Genomic DNA, 17,350 nt, shown 5'->3' on the forward strand with positions numbered 1-17,350 from the left:
AGCAGAAAAAGTCTTGTCCAAATGATTACATATCAGCTTCCTTTTCTTTTGAGTAATTGTTTTTGAATAATTGATTTGCCAATAACGTATTTGATACCAAGTCTATTTTCAACACTGATTGCCATACAATGAGAATTGCTTTAACCTATTAGGTATTTATAGAATGCACAACACACACAATACACAAAGCCTTATAGTAACCACCCTTACAATAACTAAAAAGAGCTGTTGAATGGCTGCCCCCATTCGTAGGCTAAAACTATGCAGAACATAAACAAACATTCTCAGACAAATTTGAATCTGTTAATATAGTTTGAATTGTACAGTAAACAATTGCTACATGTACTATAATAAAAAGGGACAGATATGGTCAATGTGCATATGTTATTTAACAAGCCCACATTCCAGCTAACTATAAAGCGAAACCACACATTGATAAGCATAGTGTTCAAACGGTTCATACGTAAAACTCTAAGTTTCTTTTGTTTGATTATGTCGGAGAGACTGATTGTGGTATTTTGCCTTGCTCTCTACAGGGTGACCCTGGACCTCCTGGGCCACCTGGACCTCCTGTAAGTACCCCCACATACTATGCAACACCTAAGAAATATCACAGAGGTACACAACAGTCGGTTCTTCCAGTCCTATGACGGGTCTTCGTTATTACATTGACCATAATCGTCTGAAACACTTCTCATTCCTTGATGCTTTACCATATATACCACCTTAACCCTACACCAAATCGGAGCAAAAGCAGTTACTCCTTTTCAGACTGCACTGGATAATTTTAAGTTTAGAGAATCAAGTTCTGTAATTGTGCACGTGTGAAATCAGATCTGTTAACACAGCTCTAATCAGACTAGGTAGCCCCCAGCTGACATAAAGGTAATGAGGACACTTTTGAAAGTGACCGTGTCACATTAACATTCAAGATTATAGTTTGCTCTGATATAACTGCATAAGTGCATATTCACCTGACAGCAACAACCTGGTACAAACTTTCAAAGCAGATTTAATGCAGTTATACGTCACGTGGTGGATATTGATGTGAGCAAATCGAATCATTCCCTTGGTGTTTGTGACTTAATTTGCCTTCCTGTGTCTTCCGTAGGGCAGAGGGAGACCAGGAGCTGCAGTGAGTACACAGCACTGTCTTTTTATAGCATTCTTATGTGCAGACAGGAGATTGTGATGTATTTGTATCATCCTTACATATATCACTATAACTTGTTTATCAACCTGAGACAGCATGCTTGCACAAAGTAGACAGTGTTGTAGCCTTGATTGTGCGCTAGATCTACACATGTACTCTGATGTCTTGCACACACCCAGTGTCTTTTGTTTCCAGGGACTACCTGGAACCAACGGGTTGCCAGGCGCAGTCGGACCCCAGGGTCCAGCGGTAAGTATCTGATCTCTCCAATTAGACTTCCTGTCATCCTCATGAAGCCACATCCTCTGATTCAATGAGATAGTCAAATAATTCCAGTTATCTATTACATCTTTAATTTAATACCCAATTGGCCACAGACAATTTAATGTATTAGGTGAATAGGCAATGTGAGCAAAATCAATTCACAAGCCTCTGCAGCTGAAACAGTGAATCTGATACTGATCCAGCTGGTTTTTTAACTCACTGCTCTGCTGGAATCAACCGGCACAACATTGCCCTAAATGTCTATACAACGTAGCAGGACCAGTAGGATAAGAATAACCACTGGAGAGGAAGGACTGGCCTAGTCTCTACTGGGTCACACTTTATTTGGATTATCCAATGCTCATGCTCAGTTTATGTGTAATTAAAAGCTTGCTCAGACCCTAAACTATTATTAGCAGCAGTGTGAAGGTATTTTTTTGTCTGGGTCAGAATTCATCTTACGGTTGGGGTTCACATTAAAAATACAGTTTGGGTCAGTATTAGCGAAAAAAAGATACATATTTTGAACTTGACATGATGTCAATTAGATTATCATTGTCTGATCAGGGAGTATACAGTTGACTGGACCATAGAGCTTCAAGCTGGTGTGCACATTAAACAAGGATCCAAGAGCATTGAACTATTCATTGAGTAAGGGGAATGGATGAATAGATGATGGATGAATGATTTTCAAAACAAATCCATATATTGCCATGCATACTATAACTAAGAATAAACAAAAAGTACATATCTTGCATTATTAATGCATAGACTTTTTTGTTAAAAGAAATCCTTTAAGCCTTCATCAGGATGCTACTTATAGCAAACATAAGTACATACAGGGTAACAGAATATACAACCACTTTTTCCTCCAAATGTAAACTGTAAAATGTAAAGGATGCGTAGCATGTAGACATAACTCATCAAGTCATCTCAAACAAAATGGCAGAATCATTTCAAACAAACTTACTGGTGTTGCAGCATGATCTCAGACAAAGGATTGGAACAGAACACACCCAGCCCTTATATAACCTCCCCTTCTCTAAACTCCTCCCCTGTGCATTGACAGGTGAATCTTTCCACCCATTCCTGGTCTCACAGAATTAACATTCAAGCTTAAGATTTTTGAACAATTAGGATTGTTGTCAGGGTTATCTGAGCTAAAGGTCTGTACTCTATACAGACCTTTAGCTCTACCTTTAGTTGAGTTGTAGTAAAAGATCCCCTCCACACATGTTTTAAGATGATTGCCTACAAATAATCTTATAATGCTCTAATAATAATTTGTGTCTGATATGGTTTTCCAGAAAAAAAGTTCATTACCTTGTTAAAAATTCTTAGAATTACATCTACTCCGTCTCCCTTGTTGAGGAATATCTCCTACTTCACTGGAAAGCCCATTCTCTGTGTATGTGTGCTGGAGGTTTCCAGTTTCCACATCACACTTTGCAACCTGTAAGTTGCATGTTGGACCACGATTGGCTGCCAAACTAGTTGCAAATGTCACTAAAGCATGCTCGTAGGTACAGATATAAGGTGAGCACAGAGAAACCTTCCCCCTTCAGCAGATGAATTTGAAAACCGCTGTCCAGTGTCAAACTACGCAAACATCATTCTGCACAATAAATGGTCAAACATCCAAGTTAAGTGACAATTAGCAAAACTGTCAGTTTTTCTGAGTGGAGGGGGACTTTAGGTGTTACTCTTCCCTAAGGGACGACCACAACTGATTGTGATAACTGTGACCAGACGACTTCACTTAGCTGAGATGTTGCAGATTGACTCTAACTTTGATAAAATCATGAAAAACTCTCTTCACTGATTTAAAACTAAGGTGCTGAAGATGCTACTAATCTTGGTGCTATCTATCTGTTTCTCAGGGTTTGGAGGGTCTTCCAGGACTTCCTGGACCTTCTGGCCCTGATGGACCACCAGTAAGTGATTATTATTATCATTTGATAACTGGTGCTGCCGGTAAAATATAGTCAAAGACTGTATTCTTCCACCGCCACCCAGTGGATCTGTTGTTGCAGGTCTGTGGATTCACAGATCTCTCTTAATGTGTGTTGTCATTCCTCCTTCTGTCAGGGACTTCCTGGTACTCTTCATGATCTTAGCGGTGACCTTCTGGTAAGTTTTCAATCGTGCACCTGTGAGAGGCACATAATGACAATGAACTGAACATGCATCCCCTGCATACAGTGAGTTTAGAGTCCTTAGTGTGTCGTCTCTGTCCTCTGCAGTGTCCCGCCATCTGCCCCCCTGGTCCCTCTGGTGCTTCTGGGATGCCAGGATTCAAGGTAAATATAGCTTATCATGGTTGTTGTTAGATTTGTTTTGATTTACATGCTGCTCAATAGATCCGTGGGAATATACTCAACTCATGTCACCCCACAACCTCACAATATGTTTCCTCATGCACACTCATCGTGTCTATATTCAAGTCTGTGTATTTCTCCTCATGTAGGGTCACACGGGACATAAAGGAGACAAGGGAGAGCTTGGCAAAAATGGAGAGAAGGTGAGTTTATTATCTGACAGATATTTTGACCACTGTCAGTGATATAATGTGGCTAATGGGGTTAAATAATAATGTAATCAGCCTAGTATGTGCAAAATATTGGTTTTATTGTTTTATTACTTTATGTAATTTGGTGTTTTGTTGCCGTCCTAAGTGTCCTGTTTTTTTTCTAGGGTGACACTGGTCTACCTGGCCCACCAGGTATTCCTGGGACTGTGGGTCTGCAGGTGAGTTACATAAACATGACTCAGAACTGGTGTTACTTTTCACTTGTTACCTACACATAGGTTTTGCCCATTAGCATATTTAGTACAGCTTATCCAGGCAATTTAAAAAAAAAAAACGTCTTGAGTGTTTTTTCTTATTATGTTTTAAAGTGCCTTCACAATGCTCTTATGCTGTGTTTCAGGGCCCGCGTGGTCTCAGAGGTTTACAAGGCCCAATGGGATCTGTAGGAGACAGAGTAAGCAACTTTTAGAACATGGCCACTACTTTCTTGTTCAGCTTCTTATCACTCACAAAGCAGACAGAATTTGTGTACTTACAGTATGTTTCCTTTGACCTTCCTTTGTCTCTAGGGCCTGCCTGGTTTCAGAGGCAAACCTGGCATCGCCGGCATCATTGGAAAGACAGTGAGTCTCTCCTTGTTTGTAACACACTTGAAATAAATATAATATAAATATGTGTTTGGTAGTAGTTTACAGCCAGAATAGACGGCTGGTCCCATCAATGAATAGCTGTGTGTGTTTCATCTGATGTCTCCAGGGTGACGCCGGAGAAAAGGGACCACAGGGTTTCAGAGGACCCAAAGGAGAAATTGTAAGTAAACGACTTTAATTTGTGACTATTAGTTTCACAAATAAGGATGTATAAATTACACTCTAATGTGTCTTTCAACAGGGTAAAATTGGTCCCAAAGGAGGTCCTGGAGGAGCCGGACCCAAAGGGGAGCCTGTAAGTGCATATCTGATTACAAATTATACATTTTTGATATACATCACCTCTTAGAACCATGAGGATTATATGTGATGTCTTCTACAGGGTATTCCTGGCAGAGATGGCAAAGATGGTACACCAGGGTTAGATGGCGAGAAGGTAAGTCGCACCTTTTCTTTCTGCAAGCGTTGGGCTTGAATTAGTTGTGAGTCCACATAAAGTGATTGTGTGAGTAAAGCTGATGTCACAGTCACTGTGGTGTCTGTGTTGATAGGGTGATGCTGGACGCCATGGGGTAGTTGGAGAGAAAGGACCAAATGGACTTCCTGTGAGTATTTTGAAACAGATTTGGGTGTTTCCTGTCTAATTGACAATAAAGGATGTTATTTAAATCTAGTCTAAGTAGCAGTTTGATTGTAACACCCACTTTCTTTTCTGTTCCAGGGTCTACAAGGAAAGGCTGGTGCAAAGGGGTCCAAAGGAGGAGTTGTGAGTATTACATGTAAATAGAAACAGACTTTAACCTTAAAACTGAGGACCATGGAGGACAACTTTTATCTTCTCCCTTTCTTTTACACCAGGGTGATCCAGGGAAGGTTGGGGAGACAGGACCTTCTGGAGAGCCAGGTATTCCTGTATGTATCTGATGGGCTTTTTTGGGAAGGGAGGGTAACAGCCTCACTGACATGTCACTTAACCCCACAATGTTGCATCTGGACTCTAAACTTTCCTGACTTGTCCACACCATCTTTTGTCTCCTCCCTCAGGGTGACATCGGCATCCCAGGAGAGAGGGGGATAGCAGGACCCAGAGGAGTGGCAGTAAGTGCATGCTTACACCAGAAACTAAGGCTATGTCGAGCTGTTGTCAAATTGATAGAAAAGCTTCAGAAGCATATATTACAAAGCATTTAAAAAATAATCTTTGCCCCATTTAGAAGCCAAATTATTAGAATCTGCTGCACGGAGGGTCTGTAAATTTAACCAACTTACAGAATTTAGACTCAGTTTTCAACACTTTAAAGTGCACTGTTCTAGCAACTAGTGTGGATATTTGAATGCATCATTACTGGAAAAGAAATGCAATGAATGTAAAGCACCCATCTTAAAGACCACAATGCATAGCAGCATGCAGCATAAGGTAAAACTGGAATAGCAGAATAATAAACTACTGCCCTTCGAAGTTAATGATAGTCTACAGTACTGCGGCTGATTCAGTAGCCTTGCTAAGGTGGAGTTAGTAATGAAGGGCCAGTGATGAGAGCCAGGTATTCATAAAGGAGGAATGCATAAACAGAGAGGTCTTTGTTTTTCACATCAGACCCTGCGGCGAAGAAAAAAAGAGATAGAACAGCATAGGGATTACTTCTCTCGCACATTGCACTGCATAATGAATCATACTTCACACAACCATTGTGCTTATTTTTTATGTTCTGCATCTCTGAATTTCTGTTAATATCCAATTTTACTACTGTGAGCTCTTCCTATAGGATTACATGACAATGTCTGTTTCCAACAGGGAGGTATTGGACCAGTGGGCAACCCTGGGCCTCAGGGAGTGAAAGGCTTCCAGGTCAGTTGCATTACATCACCAACCATTATCGTTTTTGTTTTTCATTTTTTGGTTAACTCACTATGTGTGTGTGTGTGTGTGTGTGTGTGTGCACACGCGCGTGTGTTGTACACAGGGGGTAAACGGAGCCTTGGGGGATCCAGGTCTTCCAGGTCCAACAGGAATCCGTGGAGAGTTTGGTGAAAGGGTGAGTTTGACGTGTGTGATAATATGTCCCAGGGTTTAACGTCACTCACTGTAATCCATCATACAGTATAGGGCTCTAACTTTTTTATAATAATAACAAATATATTCTCCCCATTATAATCGATTCATCTACCAGTTAGTTTCTCAATTAATCGATTAGTCATTTGGCCCATGAAATGTCAGAAAATAGCAAATCCTTTACTCTTTCATAGAAGAATTAGAAAACAGCATAAGAGACTGGAACTAGAGAATTTGGGCATTTTTTCTTACAACAATGACTCAAAACGATGATCAAAAAGTTGCAGAATAGTCAATTTTCTGTCGATTGACTAATCAATGAATTGAATCAATCCAGCTCTAATACACTATGTAAAACAACAAAAACAAAAACAGGTAAAGCTCCCAAAACACAAAAAAAATCTTCATGAAGGGTCACTCTTTCAAATTCAAACATGAACCGTTATCAACTGTCTGCACACCAGCATTTCTACACACAAACACGGCCAGAGATATGTAACTATCCAGGTACTGTACGTCAATAAGCAGGTCATCCCACCTCAGTCTCAGTGGTATGAACTCAAACTGCAGCCGAGAGAGAGCTCAAACACAAAAAGGCCTCCTGTTCAGAATCTGAGGACAGAACAATGGCGGTCTTTATATCGCTCCTGGTTCCCCTCAACCAGCTCACCTCACTTCCCTTCATCCCCCTACTTTCTGCCACAGCTGCCCTTCCACAAATATCTCTACATGGCTCTCATTTATTCTCTCTCTCTCTCTCTCTCTCTCTCTCTCTCTCCGTTTCCAATCCTATAGGGTCCAGTTGGAGCATCTGGAGCTAAAGGAGACATGGTAAATATTTAAGTCACAGTTTAAGCTGGTCAACAGAACATACAGTATGATCTCCACTGAATCCCCTGTGATAATCCTCAACCAGCTTTTTAAAGTTTGTAATAGAATAGAATAAAAAAATTTAAAAAAAATCTCAATTACGATGCTGAAACTCTTTAATCAGCCCAAGAGATCAATGAATTTTCTTAGCCAGGTACTAACGAAGAGAAAAGGCATACAAACAAAAACTGGAGTTGTGAGATTGAATCAAATAATTCAGATATTCTGTTGTCTCTATAGGGTGTGGCAGGAAGTGATGGTTTACCAGGAGAGAATGGCGAACCTGTGAGTATTTCCTTACATTTCACTGTCCGATCAGAATCCAAACACACACAGTATTAGTGCTCTCGAGACCCATTACTTCAGTCAGCAGTGATTAGTTTTACAATTGGTTCAGATGGAGAGAACACATTACACCTGTTTTAAAGTCTTAACATTGGTATCCTGTCGGTTTTCGAATCGATACATATTTTTACTTGCACCAGCCTATTTGGCCCCTCAGATTCTCTGGCACAAGTATTTTCAATACTTCCTGTGAGGCAACTTTCAGTTTTTCTATCTTGATATCTTTAAACGTAAAGTGTACAATCTTATCTGTTTAGCCTGGTGGCTTTTAATTAGAATGTTTTATGGCCATTATTTAAATTAATTTATTGTGTTGTGTCTTTGGATGGCTCTAAACTGTATACAAGGTGCTATACAAATAGTGTATGTGCTGTGTAACATTTCGTAATGTCACGTCATTTCACTTATGTCAAACTTAACACACAGTATGTCCTGATTTTCAGGGTCCTTTTGGCCCAGTTGGACAAAAAGGAGAGGTGAGTTACATCAGTGTTTTCATTTACTGTTACTTATGTGTTCTCTGACACTTATGCAGTGTTTCATAACTCCACTTAGACCTGCTTCCTCCAAACCAGTTCTCTAGACACAGTAGATGTCCTTCTATTAGCACAAAAATAGTTGGATCAGATGTTGTGTGTGGGTGTAATTAGCAGCACAAGTTTGTGTCAGCTCCCTCACTAAACATTAAAAATGGAGTCTAGCTCTGAGCTGTTGCCCACTCGTCAAACTCATTGCACGTGATTCTGCTTCACATTCCAGGTTTAATAGGATTAATTAGAGATGGGTATTGCTGCCTTAGTCCTATTGGCCTGTTCGCTGCTAGCGCCACAAGGGAGAGACGAGTCCCATTAAGCCGCAGCAAAATGTATGTAATTAGAGACACCGTACTGATGAGCCTCACTCTCATAGTTCTATTTACTGTTTGCTGTGCTCGTTGGAGTAATTATCAAGCAACAAGACACCATATGAATCCGCCACCGCATTGTCTCAACAGACCCAGTTTACATCTTGGTTGGTGTTTAGTCAGCGATCAAATCAAAGGCTTATGGATGTTTTTAGCTCCAGTTTGGAAGAAATTGATTTCTTCATTTTTGCTAAATGTAATGAGTTATTAAATGGATAATTCTTGTTGATTATAGGCTGGAAAGCAGGGTGAACTGGGACCTAAGGGCGTGACAGGCCCACAAGGAGAGCTCGGGGCTAGAGGGCCTCCAGGAAAACAAGGAATTATGGGCTTCCAAGGGGAGCAGGGTCTGCCTGGAATTGCAGGAAAGACAGGTGTACCCGTGAGTGTTTTTATTTTTAATCTGTTAAAAGCTTGTGATTGATTGATGCATATTAAATAGTTAAGTTGATGTTTTCTAATGAACTGCCTGAATGAGCCTACACCTTAAAAATGTCTTATCAACTTGTGTTTCAGGGTAAACTGGCGAGTGAGCAGCACATCAGAGAGCTGTGTGGCTCAATGATTGATGGTGTGACATCTTAACTAATTCAGCTTTTTTTCTGTAATTCCCCCTAGTGTTGAAGAAAAGTTAAGCTGGATAATTGACCCTCTGGTGTTTTCTATCACGCAGACCAGATTGCACAGCTGGCAGCTAACCTTCGAAGACCCCTGGCCCCTGGAATGGTGGGTCGCCCCGGCCCTGCAGGGCTTCCAGGAAAGCCTGGAGTTGTTGGCTCTATTGGGCATCCAGGTTCCCGTGGACCACCAGGGTACAGAGGCCTGCCAGGAGAACTTGGAGACCCAGGTCCCAGAGGTATGACAATTAAAATCAGTATGGACCTTTTATCTATTGGTAGGAGCACAACAATCACTTAATCAGCGCCTCTTCAGTTGTACAATGACATGATCTAACTAGGAGGGACCTCGGCCAAGGCCATGCCCTATCTCGCAACGTTAACAAAAGTGAAACATAATTAGTGTATCCACCCTGTGATTCGGACCTGCTCCTAGGCGGAGGTTATAATAATAATAATAATAATAATAATAATAACTAAATCAATGGTTGAAGGCCTTGTACTCAAAATCCTTCCTAAGTGAAAGTGCAGTATTAGCATTAGTATTATTAGCATCATGTAAGTATCAAAAGTAAAAGTACTCGTTCTGCAGAAAATGTCCCGTGACTGACATATATATGACATTATCAGATTGATAGTGATGCATCAGTGTAGTACATTGCTAGTCTAAAATGTTTTACATACAGTCAGGTTTAGTCCAGTGAGTCTCAACCTAGGGGCTGGGCCCCTCCAAAGGATCACAATATTAATCTGAGGGGTCGTGAGAAGTTGATGATTCTACCTGTTTGGGCCTTGAACAGCTATTTAAATGAAACCATCTGATAAGTTTAGAGGGGGAATCATCCTTTGGTGGCATCACTCGTGGCATTACTCATAGGCATCTTGAACAAGGGGCCCCAACTAGACACTACATATTTGTTACGAGTCACAAGCCAATAGGTTTGGGAACCACCAGTTTAGACAGTGTTCTGTATTTTGTAAGGTTATCATTTTTGTTATGTTAAATCTTAATCGAAAAGTAACTATTTTTCAAATAAATGAAGTAAAACTAAAAAGTACATATCTCCTTCTGAAATGCAATAGAGTAAACGCATAGATGAAAGTACAGTACTTGAGTAAATGCATTTAGTTTATTTCCACCACTGATTATAATGTTCTGCTTTCACAACAGGTGATGTTGGTGAGCAAGGTGATAAGGGATCTATTGGCAAAGCCGTCGATGGGCCCACTGGAGACCAAGGATACCAAGGTATGTGGTTTATACAGTACACGCTAATTAGAGCTTGAGCTGATTGGAGCTACAACGTTGTCACTATCAGATTTAAAGTTACTTTACTAAGCATAAAGACCTCACTCATGGCAGACATTTTGACTTGTCAAACACAGATGTACCTGATAAAAATAAGAATGGCTGCATTCCATTATGGTGTGCCAGTTCCAGGCCACACACACTTGAATGGTTTACTGGCTTACTTGGATTACTTAATGTTATTAGTTGCACGTTTTCCTGCTATGACGAGTCAAAATGTGGCAATGTGAGAAAAGCCTATTGTGGTATAATTCGTACTTTTTCATTGACAAGACACACAACAAGGTATAATATTTGATGCAAAACTGTAGGATATATTTTCTCATCTTAAAAAACAAGAGTCTGTTACAAAACCGTTAAAAGAACTGCAGCACTTTGCCTTTGGCTCATTACCTGTACGCTGTCAACAGGTCTTCCAGGGGTACCTGGAATTGTTAAAGATGGCCGTGATGGATCTCCAGGAGATCCAGGTGAGCCTGGAGAGCCAGGCAGGGCAGGTAGGACTGGGCACCAGGGAACTCCTGGAATCTGTGATACATCAGCCTGCCAGGGAGCATCGGTCGCTGGAAAATCCTCCAACCCCAAAAACCATTAAACATGACTTCCTGCAACCTGATGCCATCCACCCCAATGCGGAAGGGTGATAAGTGAGGGAAGGAAGGAATGAAAGAAGAAAGTGATCACAAAAAAATGTCCTCTTTATTTAAATACATGCATCACAAGATGGCAAGAGTAACATCAAACAAATGTGATATTTTGAGAGGAATAGAGGAACATCCCAGGAGTGACATGAATACCAGAGCAACTGAAAGACAAAAACATCAAGATGACATTCAGAAATAAAGTGGACAGAGGCACGGAAGAGTCCAAGAGAACAACTGCATTGCTCCAAATACTACAGTATAACAAGACTTGACCTGCAAACAACTGGAAAATGATTGATGAGTCCTTTTGTGTATAAAACTTTGTACATGTTGTTTCCATGCCACCGTTACCTTGGTTAACATCCTTCTGGCAGATGAAAAACAACAGTGATTGACTGAAGTGAATGTGCATGTATCATGGCCCATTAACAGGTGTCACAGGTGTTACCTCAACATACAAGCTTACAGTGTAAAATATGGAAATAGGTGACAGAGTTAAAAAGCCTCTGTCAAGGAGCTGTGTATGTATTATAAAAGGAATAAAAAAACACAAATACCCAGGTGCCCAAAAATGTGTAGATTAATGCAAAAACCTTTAAACTTTTGATAGTTTTTTTTTTTTTTTTTTTTTTTTTACAGCTTCTTTGTTTTTTATATTGCATGTAAAGTTGATTCTCTGTATTTGAGAATCCAAAACAAAATGAAACTTGTGGATGCATAAATCAGACATTGTAAAATAAATTTCAAAATCTTAGAAGCAAAGTAATTTTTTCTTTCTTTTTAAAAAAAAATCTACAATGACCACATCCACTATGTACTACCAGTGCTTAAATACTATTTATTATTTGTGGGTGACTGTTGTATGTACAGTAAGATGCTACAGCGACATGTTGTAAGAAAGAACAAATAAAGCCACTTTTCAGTAAAACATTACTCTTCTCTACATATCAACATATCAAATGAACAGTCTGTATGTCAGAGTAATACCGTATGCTTGACACCATGAAAGTCAAGTAATCCCATTAATTTACAAGGTAGCAAGACTTATTTTCATGCAAAATTCAAGTAGTTAAGTCAATTTACACTCACAGATATGATTAAAGAATAAATGTTTGTGGACAAGAAAACTGAACTGAACATATTGTATGAACATTTTTTTTCGCTTAAAAACGTGAAAAGTGAAAATAAACAAAATTTGAATTAAGCATATAAAAGCTGCACATATTAAAATTAGCTAAATGTGTGATGAAATCTTATCATTATGGCACTATCTCAGCTGTTTTCAAAGGGAGACAGTGCCATCTGTGTATGACTATAAAAAATGTTACCCATTTTTACAAATGTTAGCTCTCAAGGGGAATAATACATCAGCGTTAGAATAAATGGCATGGCGCTTCCAACACTAGCCTGATACTGTGTGGTTTTGAGATGCAGCTGGAGAAAACTGGTCATTTTTTTGCATCACATGGTCTGTGACTAGAATCCTTCCACTTTCTAAATCTTAGTAATGTAGTCAGAAGCAGAGTTCCTCTCGAAAGGGCACTTTTTGTCATTTAAAAAGCTACAACAAATTGACCTAACCCATAGCCAGCCCTCATGGGACAACCCAAGCTTGAATTTTAAATTAAAATGTACTTAAATGTCTGGCTGATGTATTGGATGAAGTAGTACGAGGGTCATTGCTCTACCCCAAGAGGAACGCTCAGTGTCTCGTCCATCTCCCGGTGGATTGGGTCCTGGCCTGAAGAAGGGCTGGATTTTAGAAAGTGTCCTTTCCCATCAGTGAATGCCTTCTGAAACTCCTGTAAAGGGGGAGAATAGCAAATGATTGTGGTCAACAATAGACAGTACCAATACTATATTATTTTAATTATGTGCCCATCTAGACTGCCCCTCTCTTTTACTCCAGGTGGTGGTGGTGTTGCACACAGTCAGCATAATGTGGTGGATTGTTTTAATTTGCTACCATGTATATTTTAGTATGCCTATGTAAATCAATTTCCACAGACTGCGGCACTGGATAATACGTCACAGTAAAATATAAAGTTTATATGATTGTATATTGTAAAAGTAAGAAGAACTTGATTTGAACTCTCTTAAAAACAGAAGCCATATAAAGTCAGCTGCATGACCTATTACTCAGGCAGCAGGAGGCAATGTAATTAAGCTCTTATCTTACAGCCCCAGGTTTCAAGTCTCAAATAATTCAGTTGCAGGATGATCACGCCAAACTGCTTTACAATAATCAATGTTTTAACTCAACACAAACGTACCTCTCTGAAGGTGTCTCCATACGTTTTATTGATGTATCTGAGGAAGGCAGTGGTCCACTGCAGGGTGGTGACTTTGTCTGTATCCGACTCACAGAATGGCACTAGCATGTTCAGCTCATCACAGTACAAACGGATCCTCTTCCTGTGAAGAAGCAAAGACAATACAAATGTTTATAGTCTATAGTATAGTTTAGTGTCTCTCAAACTTTACTGACCCTGCAACCCTGTTCTTTAGATCCTAAAGTCTCATGTCTCAGTGGCTTACAGAAGACATCATGACATCTATCTGGGGCTGCAATAAATTATTACTTTCATCATCAATTAATCTGCAGGAGTAGTTCCTTAAATAATCAATTAATCGTTTGGTCTATGAAACATCCGAAAACTGCACAACACAGTATCCTAGAGCACAAGGTAACATCATCAAATGTCTCCAATACCCAAAAATATTCAATTTACTATAATGTAAGACCAAGAAAAGTTGGGAATTCTCACAATTGAGAACCTGGAGCCAGCAAATGTGTGGCATTTGTGCTTAAAGCTATCTCCCCCATGAGGAATTTTAAGTAATGGCAACAATTCTGTCGTTGCATCCACATTACACAAGCCTTCTGTGACCCTGTACCACCCCCACCCCTCCTCCACACAGTTGCTACTTAGCTAAGGAGGATTAAAAAAACATGCTGGACTCTTCAGAAGAGGTAATTATCTTCCCTCGAGTTTCTGCGTGAGAAAGTCGCCAGGCGACACAATCTTCTGAACACAGCCATACTGAGAAATACAGAGAGTTGTGTGGAACTGATTTGGCAATGGCTTGAATGTAACGGACGTTCATTAATAAAAAAAGGTACGCACTAAAGCTTTAAAAAAATGACTTAAGCAATTAATCAATTATCAAAATAGTTGCCAATTTTCTCTTGATCAACTAAACGATGAATCAACTAATCATTGCAGCTCTATACCTATCTTACCCTATTTCATTTATTTTAACAATATCTGCATAATATCTGCGTATTAAGCAACTACACATTACACACACATTAGGTCACAACCCCAAAGATGATACATTCTGTTTAAAGAAGTACAGATGGGCTTTTCTTTTGTGTTTTATAGTCACAGTATAGAGAGACGGGCAGCATGGGCTGAGAGAGGGGGGGTTAACAGTGACCAGTGAGTGAATGAGGAGAGTCATTTTGGACACAGTCTGTAGTGACGGCTGACAGACCGTCTGTCAGGCACACACACTTTCAAATGTTTAACTAACATTATATCACATCCCAATATAATATATTTGAATGTGACTATGGCCCAGAATGAAAACATCAAATTGTGATTAAAGTACATTCATATTTATAGAGTATTTCAGAACACCACGTAGCAAATTGTGGAGGGTGTAGAGACAACTTCAGCTGTTGGTAATGGCTGCTCACCTGCGTTCCCTCTCCTTACAGTTGTGTCTCTCTCTGCGCTGGATAAGCGACATATGAGATCGAACTCTTTTCCTGGTGCTGCTCCCTAATTCTCCAGCGGAGTCTGGGGCAGCCAAAGCAGCCTTGATGGATTGAGAGCTGTGGGTGCTACCATGCTTTCTGAAGGCAGCGACTGTCGCTGCATCATCTATGAAAAACACAAGTGTATAAGTTAGACACAAACTTGTGTATACGTGTAGTAAAGCCGTCAACAACAACCCTTTTTTAAAATAAGATTAGGTTTAGGGTTCTGATTATTACTTTCTATGTTCATCAACTGCTGCTCCTCTGTTGAGTTGCTGTCACTTGTATAGTGAGCTTTAACATCCCTCTCTGGGCGGAAATTAAATGAAAAACTCTTGGGGATGATTAATCCCTGGTGCTTGTTAGGTTCAACCATGTGAGGAATATGGCCAATCACCTGAAGTTAAAACAAGAAGAAAAAAAGGATGGAACAATGAATTCTGCCTGTGCCATCTATAAAGCTGGAAGAAAGTGCATTCTGATATTTTTTTTCATCATACTTGTTCACACATGTTGGTGACTGGGTTAAATACACCTCCTACAAACGGGCTGGAACCCTCAAGAGAGTTTGCTCTGTCAGCTTTCATCCACTTATGCATCTGAGGATGTATAACTGCCTCTTGAGCCTCTGCAGACTGCTGAAGTATCGTCAAAAAACTGAAACACAACAGAGATTTTGCACATTCCATAAAAATGAGCATTATGGGGATATTTATCAACAAATAGCAATGCACTGTATCAGTGACACGTACTTGCTGAGAACTGTAGACTGAATATCTTGCTGTCTAGGGATGTCAGCAGACATGGAGTTAAACCTTTTCTCCAAGCAAACTCTAGCAGCCGATCGCTTCTGTGAAGATGTGCTGCCGTTGCTGTGTGGTTCAGTTGGGCTGTTTTCACCTCTGATTCTGGCTAGCACAAAACCCGGGACCTCTCCGTAAGAAGCTGGAGTCTTTTCTCCTGGCATCACCAGACAGTGATCATCAGTTGAAGTTGATAGGTCAATAGCTTGAGTGGTCGTGAAGGGTGAAACCACTGTGGATCCAGTGGCATCTTTAACCATCACTGGAGCAGGGTGAGATCTGGCATCTGGCAACTCTGGAGGGGCAATGTGTGCCTCCATATGTGCCTGGATAAGGTGCTGAAGGTGTGTATATTCAAACTCTGACATCTCCATTAGACCCAGCTCAGGTACCAACATCTGTCCATGATCATGTGTCAAACACCCACCTTGGCTCAAAATCACCCCAACAGGGTCACAGTGTTCTTTGGACGAAGGTGATACAAGGGTTTTACAAGATAAAAATGATGCCATTCTCCACTCTAGAGATGTGATGGAGATCAGGAAAAATATTACTTGTCTTATATTTACACCAGAACAGACTAACGTTATATAGCGTTAGCTAGCTAGCTAACTAACTAACTAACTACAGTAACAATACATTAACCAACTTCTAACTGTGGTGTACCCTGGAAGCTGACTTGTCCAAACTATTAACGTTGACGTTAATAAAATGAACTAACGTGTTGTACTTGTAGTTAGCCTAAACAAACTAACACTGTAGCTAAATGCTGACATTAAACAACTTATTCACAACTCCAAGCTGTCAGTCGTGGACAAATGGTCCGTAGGTAATTAATACAAAAGTTAGCTCGTGACTTGACGTTAACTTTAGCGAACGAGGAACTTTTAAGCTAACGTTAGTAGCTATATTTGAAAATACGTTGGCATACGCTAACGTTAACATCTAGCTAGGTAAATAAATACAAACATTTTCAATAGTCAATTAATAAGTCGTCGGTTTATACGGATTGGACTCAAAATAAGCTGCGGCTCTCTCTGTGGGCCTGCTCTTGAGTCTTCAACTTACTTTAATGTCAACGCCTTGACCAATGGCCGCGGGTAGTAATTTACGTTGGTGTCCAACTCGACGTATTACGCTTTTTGACTGTCAACTTGATAACGTTAGCCTTTTAGTATTTTCACTTCCACTAGATGCTACTACTCCACTACATTTAAGAGGGCACTTTTACTCCTTATACAATATTATGCATAATTGTAAATTACACTATCCAACATAATGTAGCATAGTTTTCCGCAGCTATACTACACATTAATGCTTTAGTATAATAACCTAGTTAGCTAGCATAATACTCACTTTTTTTCCTGACCTGTTGTAGTTTGTTGTAGTTGTACTTTTTTATTTGCTTTGTAACGTTATGTTTATGCTTATGTAAAGCACTT

At 40.0% G+C, this 17,350-nt stretch overlaps 2 protein-coding genes across 6 annotated transcripts in view; one reads left to right on the forward strand and one right to left on the reverse strand.

The window, feature by feature from the left end:
- Positions 1-12,267, forward strand: part of col9a3 (collagen, type IX, alpha 3) — a 17,280-nt gene extending 5,013 nt beyond the window's left edge. The window contains exons 6-32 of the mRNA XM_031316361.2: positions 537-572; positions 1,112-1,135; positions 1,349-1,402; positions 3,298-3,351; positions 3,506-3,547; positions 3,661-3,717; positions 3,885-3,938; positions 4,112-4,165; positions 4,348-4,401; positions 4,517-4,570; positions 4,704-4,757; positions 4,839-4,892; positions 4,980-5,033; positions 5,149-5,202; positions 5,319-5,363; positions 5,456-5,509; positions 5,642-5,695; positions 6,393-6,446; positions 6,562-6,633; positions 7,446-7,481; positions 7,761-7,805; positions 8,309-8,341; positions 9,005-9,151; positions 9,286-9,340; positions 9,443-9,625; positions 10,558-10,635; positions 11,106-12,267. Of these exons, the coding sequence (XP_031172221.1) occupies positions 537-572; positions 1,112-1,135; positions 1,349-1,402; positions 3,298-3,351; positions 3,506-3,547; positions 3,661-3,717; positions 3,885-3,938; positions 4,112-4,165; positions 4,348-4,401; positions 4,517-4,570; positions 4,704-4,757; positions 4,839-4,892; positions 4,980-5,033; positions 5,149-5,202; positions 5,319-5,363; positions 5,456-5,509; positions 5,642-5,695; positions 6,393-6,446; positions 6,562-6,633; positions 7,446-7,481; positions 7,761-7,805; positions 8,309-8,341; positions 9,005-9,151; positions 9,286-9,340; positions 9,443-9,625; positions 10,558-10,635; positions 11,106-11,290 (1,740 nt within the window). The 3' untranslated portion in view covers positions 11,291-12,267. The remainder of the gene's footprint in view (positions 1-536; positions 573-1,111; positions 1,136-1,348; positions 1,403-3,297; positions 3,352-3,505; positions 3,548-3,660; positions 3,718-3,884; positions 3,939-4,111; positions 4,166-4,347; positions 4,402-4,516; positions 4,571-4,703; positions 4,758-4,838; positions 4,893-4,979; positions 5,034-5,148; positions 5,203-5,318; positions 5,364-5,455; positions 5,510-5,641; positions 5,696-6,392; positions 6,447-6,561; positions 6,634-7,445; positions 7,482-7,760; positions 7,806-8,308; positions 8,342-9,004; positions 9,152-9,285; positions 9,341-9,442; positions 9,626-10,557; positions 10,636-11,105) is intronic.
- LOC116061983 (transcription factor-like 5 protein) lies at positions 12,126-17,108 on the reverse strand. Of its 5 annotated transcripts, none has more exons than XM_031316366.2 (7): positions 16,878-17,108; positions 15,858-16,428; positions 15,606-15,762; positions 15,343-15,502; positions 15,043-15,229; positions 13,613-13,754; positions 12,126-13,141 (listed from the first exon to the last, which is right to left on the reverse strand). In XM_031316366.2, exons 2-7 carry the CDS (start codon positions 16,418-16,420, stop codon positions 13,016-13,018), a joined length of 1,335 nt encoding a protein of 444 aa, XP_031172226.1. In that variant the 5' UTR covers positions 16,421-16,428; positions 16,878-17,108; the 3' UTR covers positions 12,126-13,015. The 5 variants fall into 5 exon arrangements, with proteins under 5 accessions (XP_031172226.1, XP_031172225.1, XP_035863835.1 ...); XM_031316365.2 differs by having other exon boundaries at positions 16,977-17,107; XM_036007942.1 differs by having other exon boundaries at positions 15,858-16,246; positions 16,878-16,894.
- Between the last annotated feature and the right edge of the window lie 242 nt (positions 17,109-17,350).

The sequence above is a fragment of the Sander lucioperca genome, chromosome 12 (assembly GCF_008315115.2).
Source record: "Sander lucioperca isolate FBNREF2018 chromosome 12, SLUC_FBN_1.2, whole genome shotgun sequence".
Lineage (NCBI taxonomy): Eukaryota > Metazoa > Chordata > Actinopteri > Perciformes > Percidae > Sander > Sander lucioperca.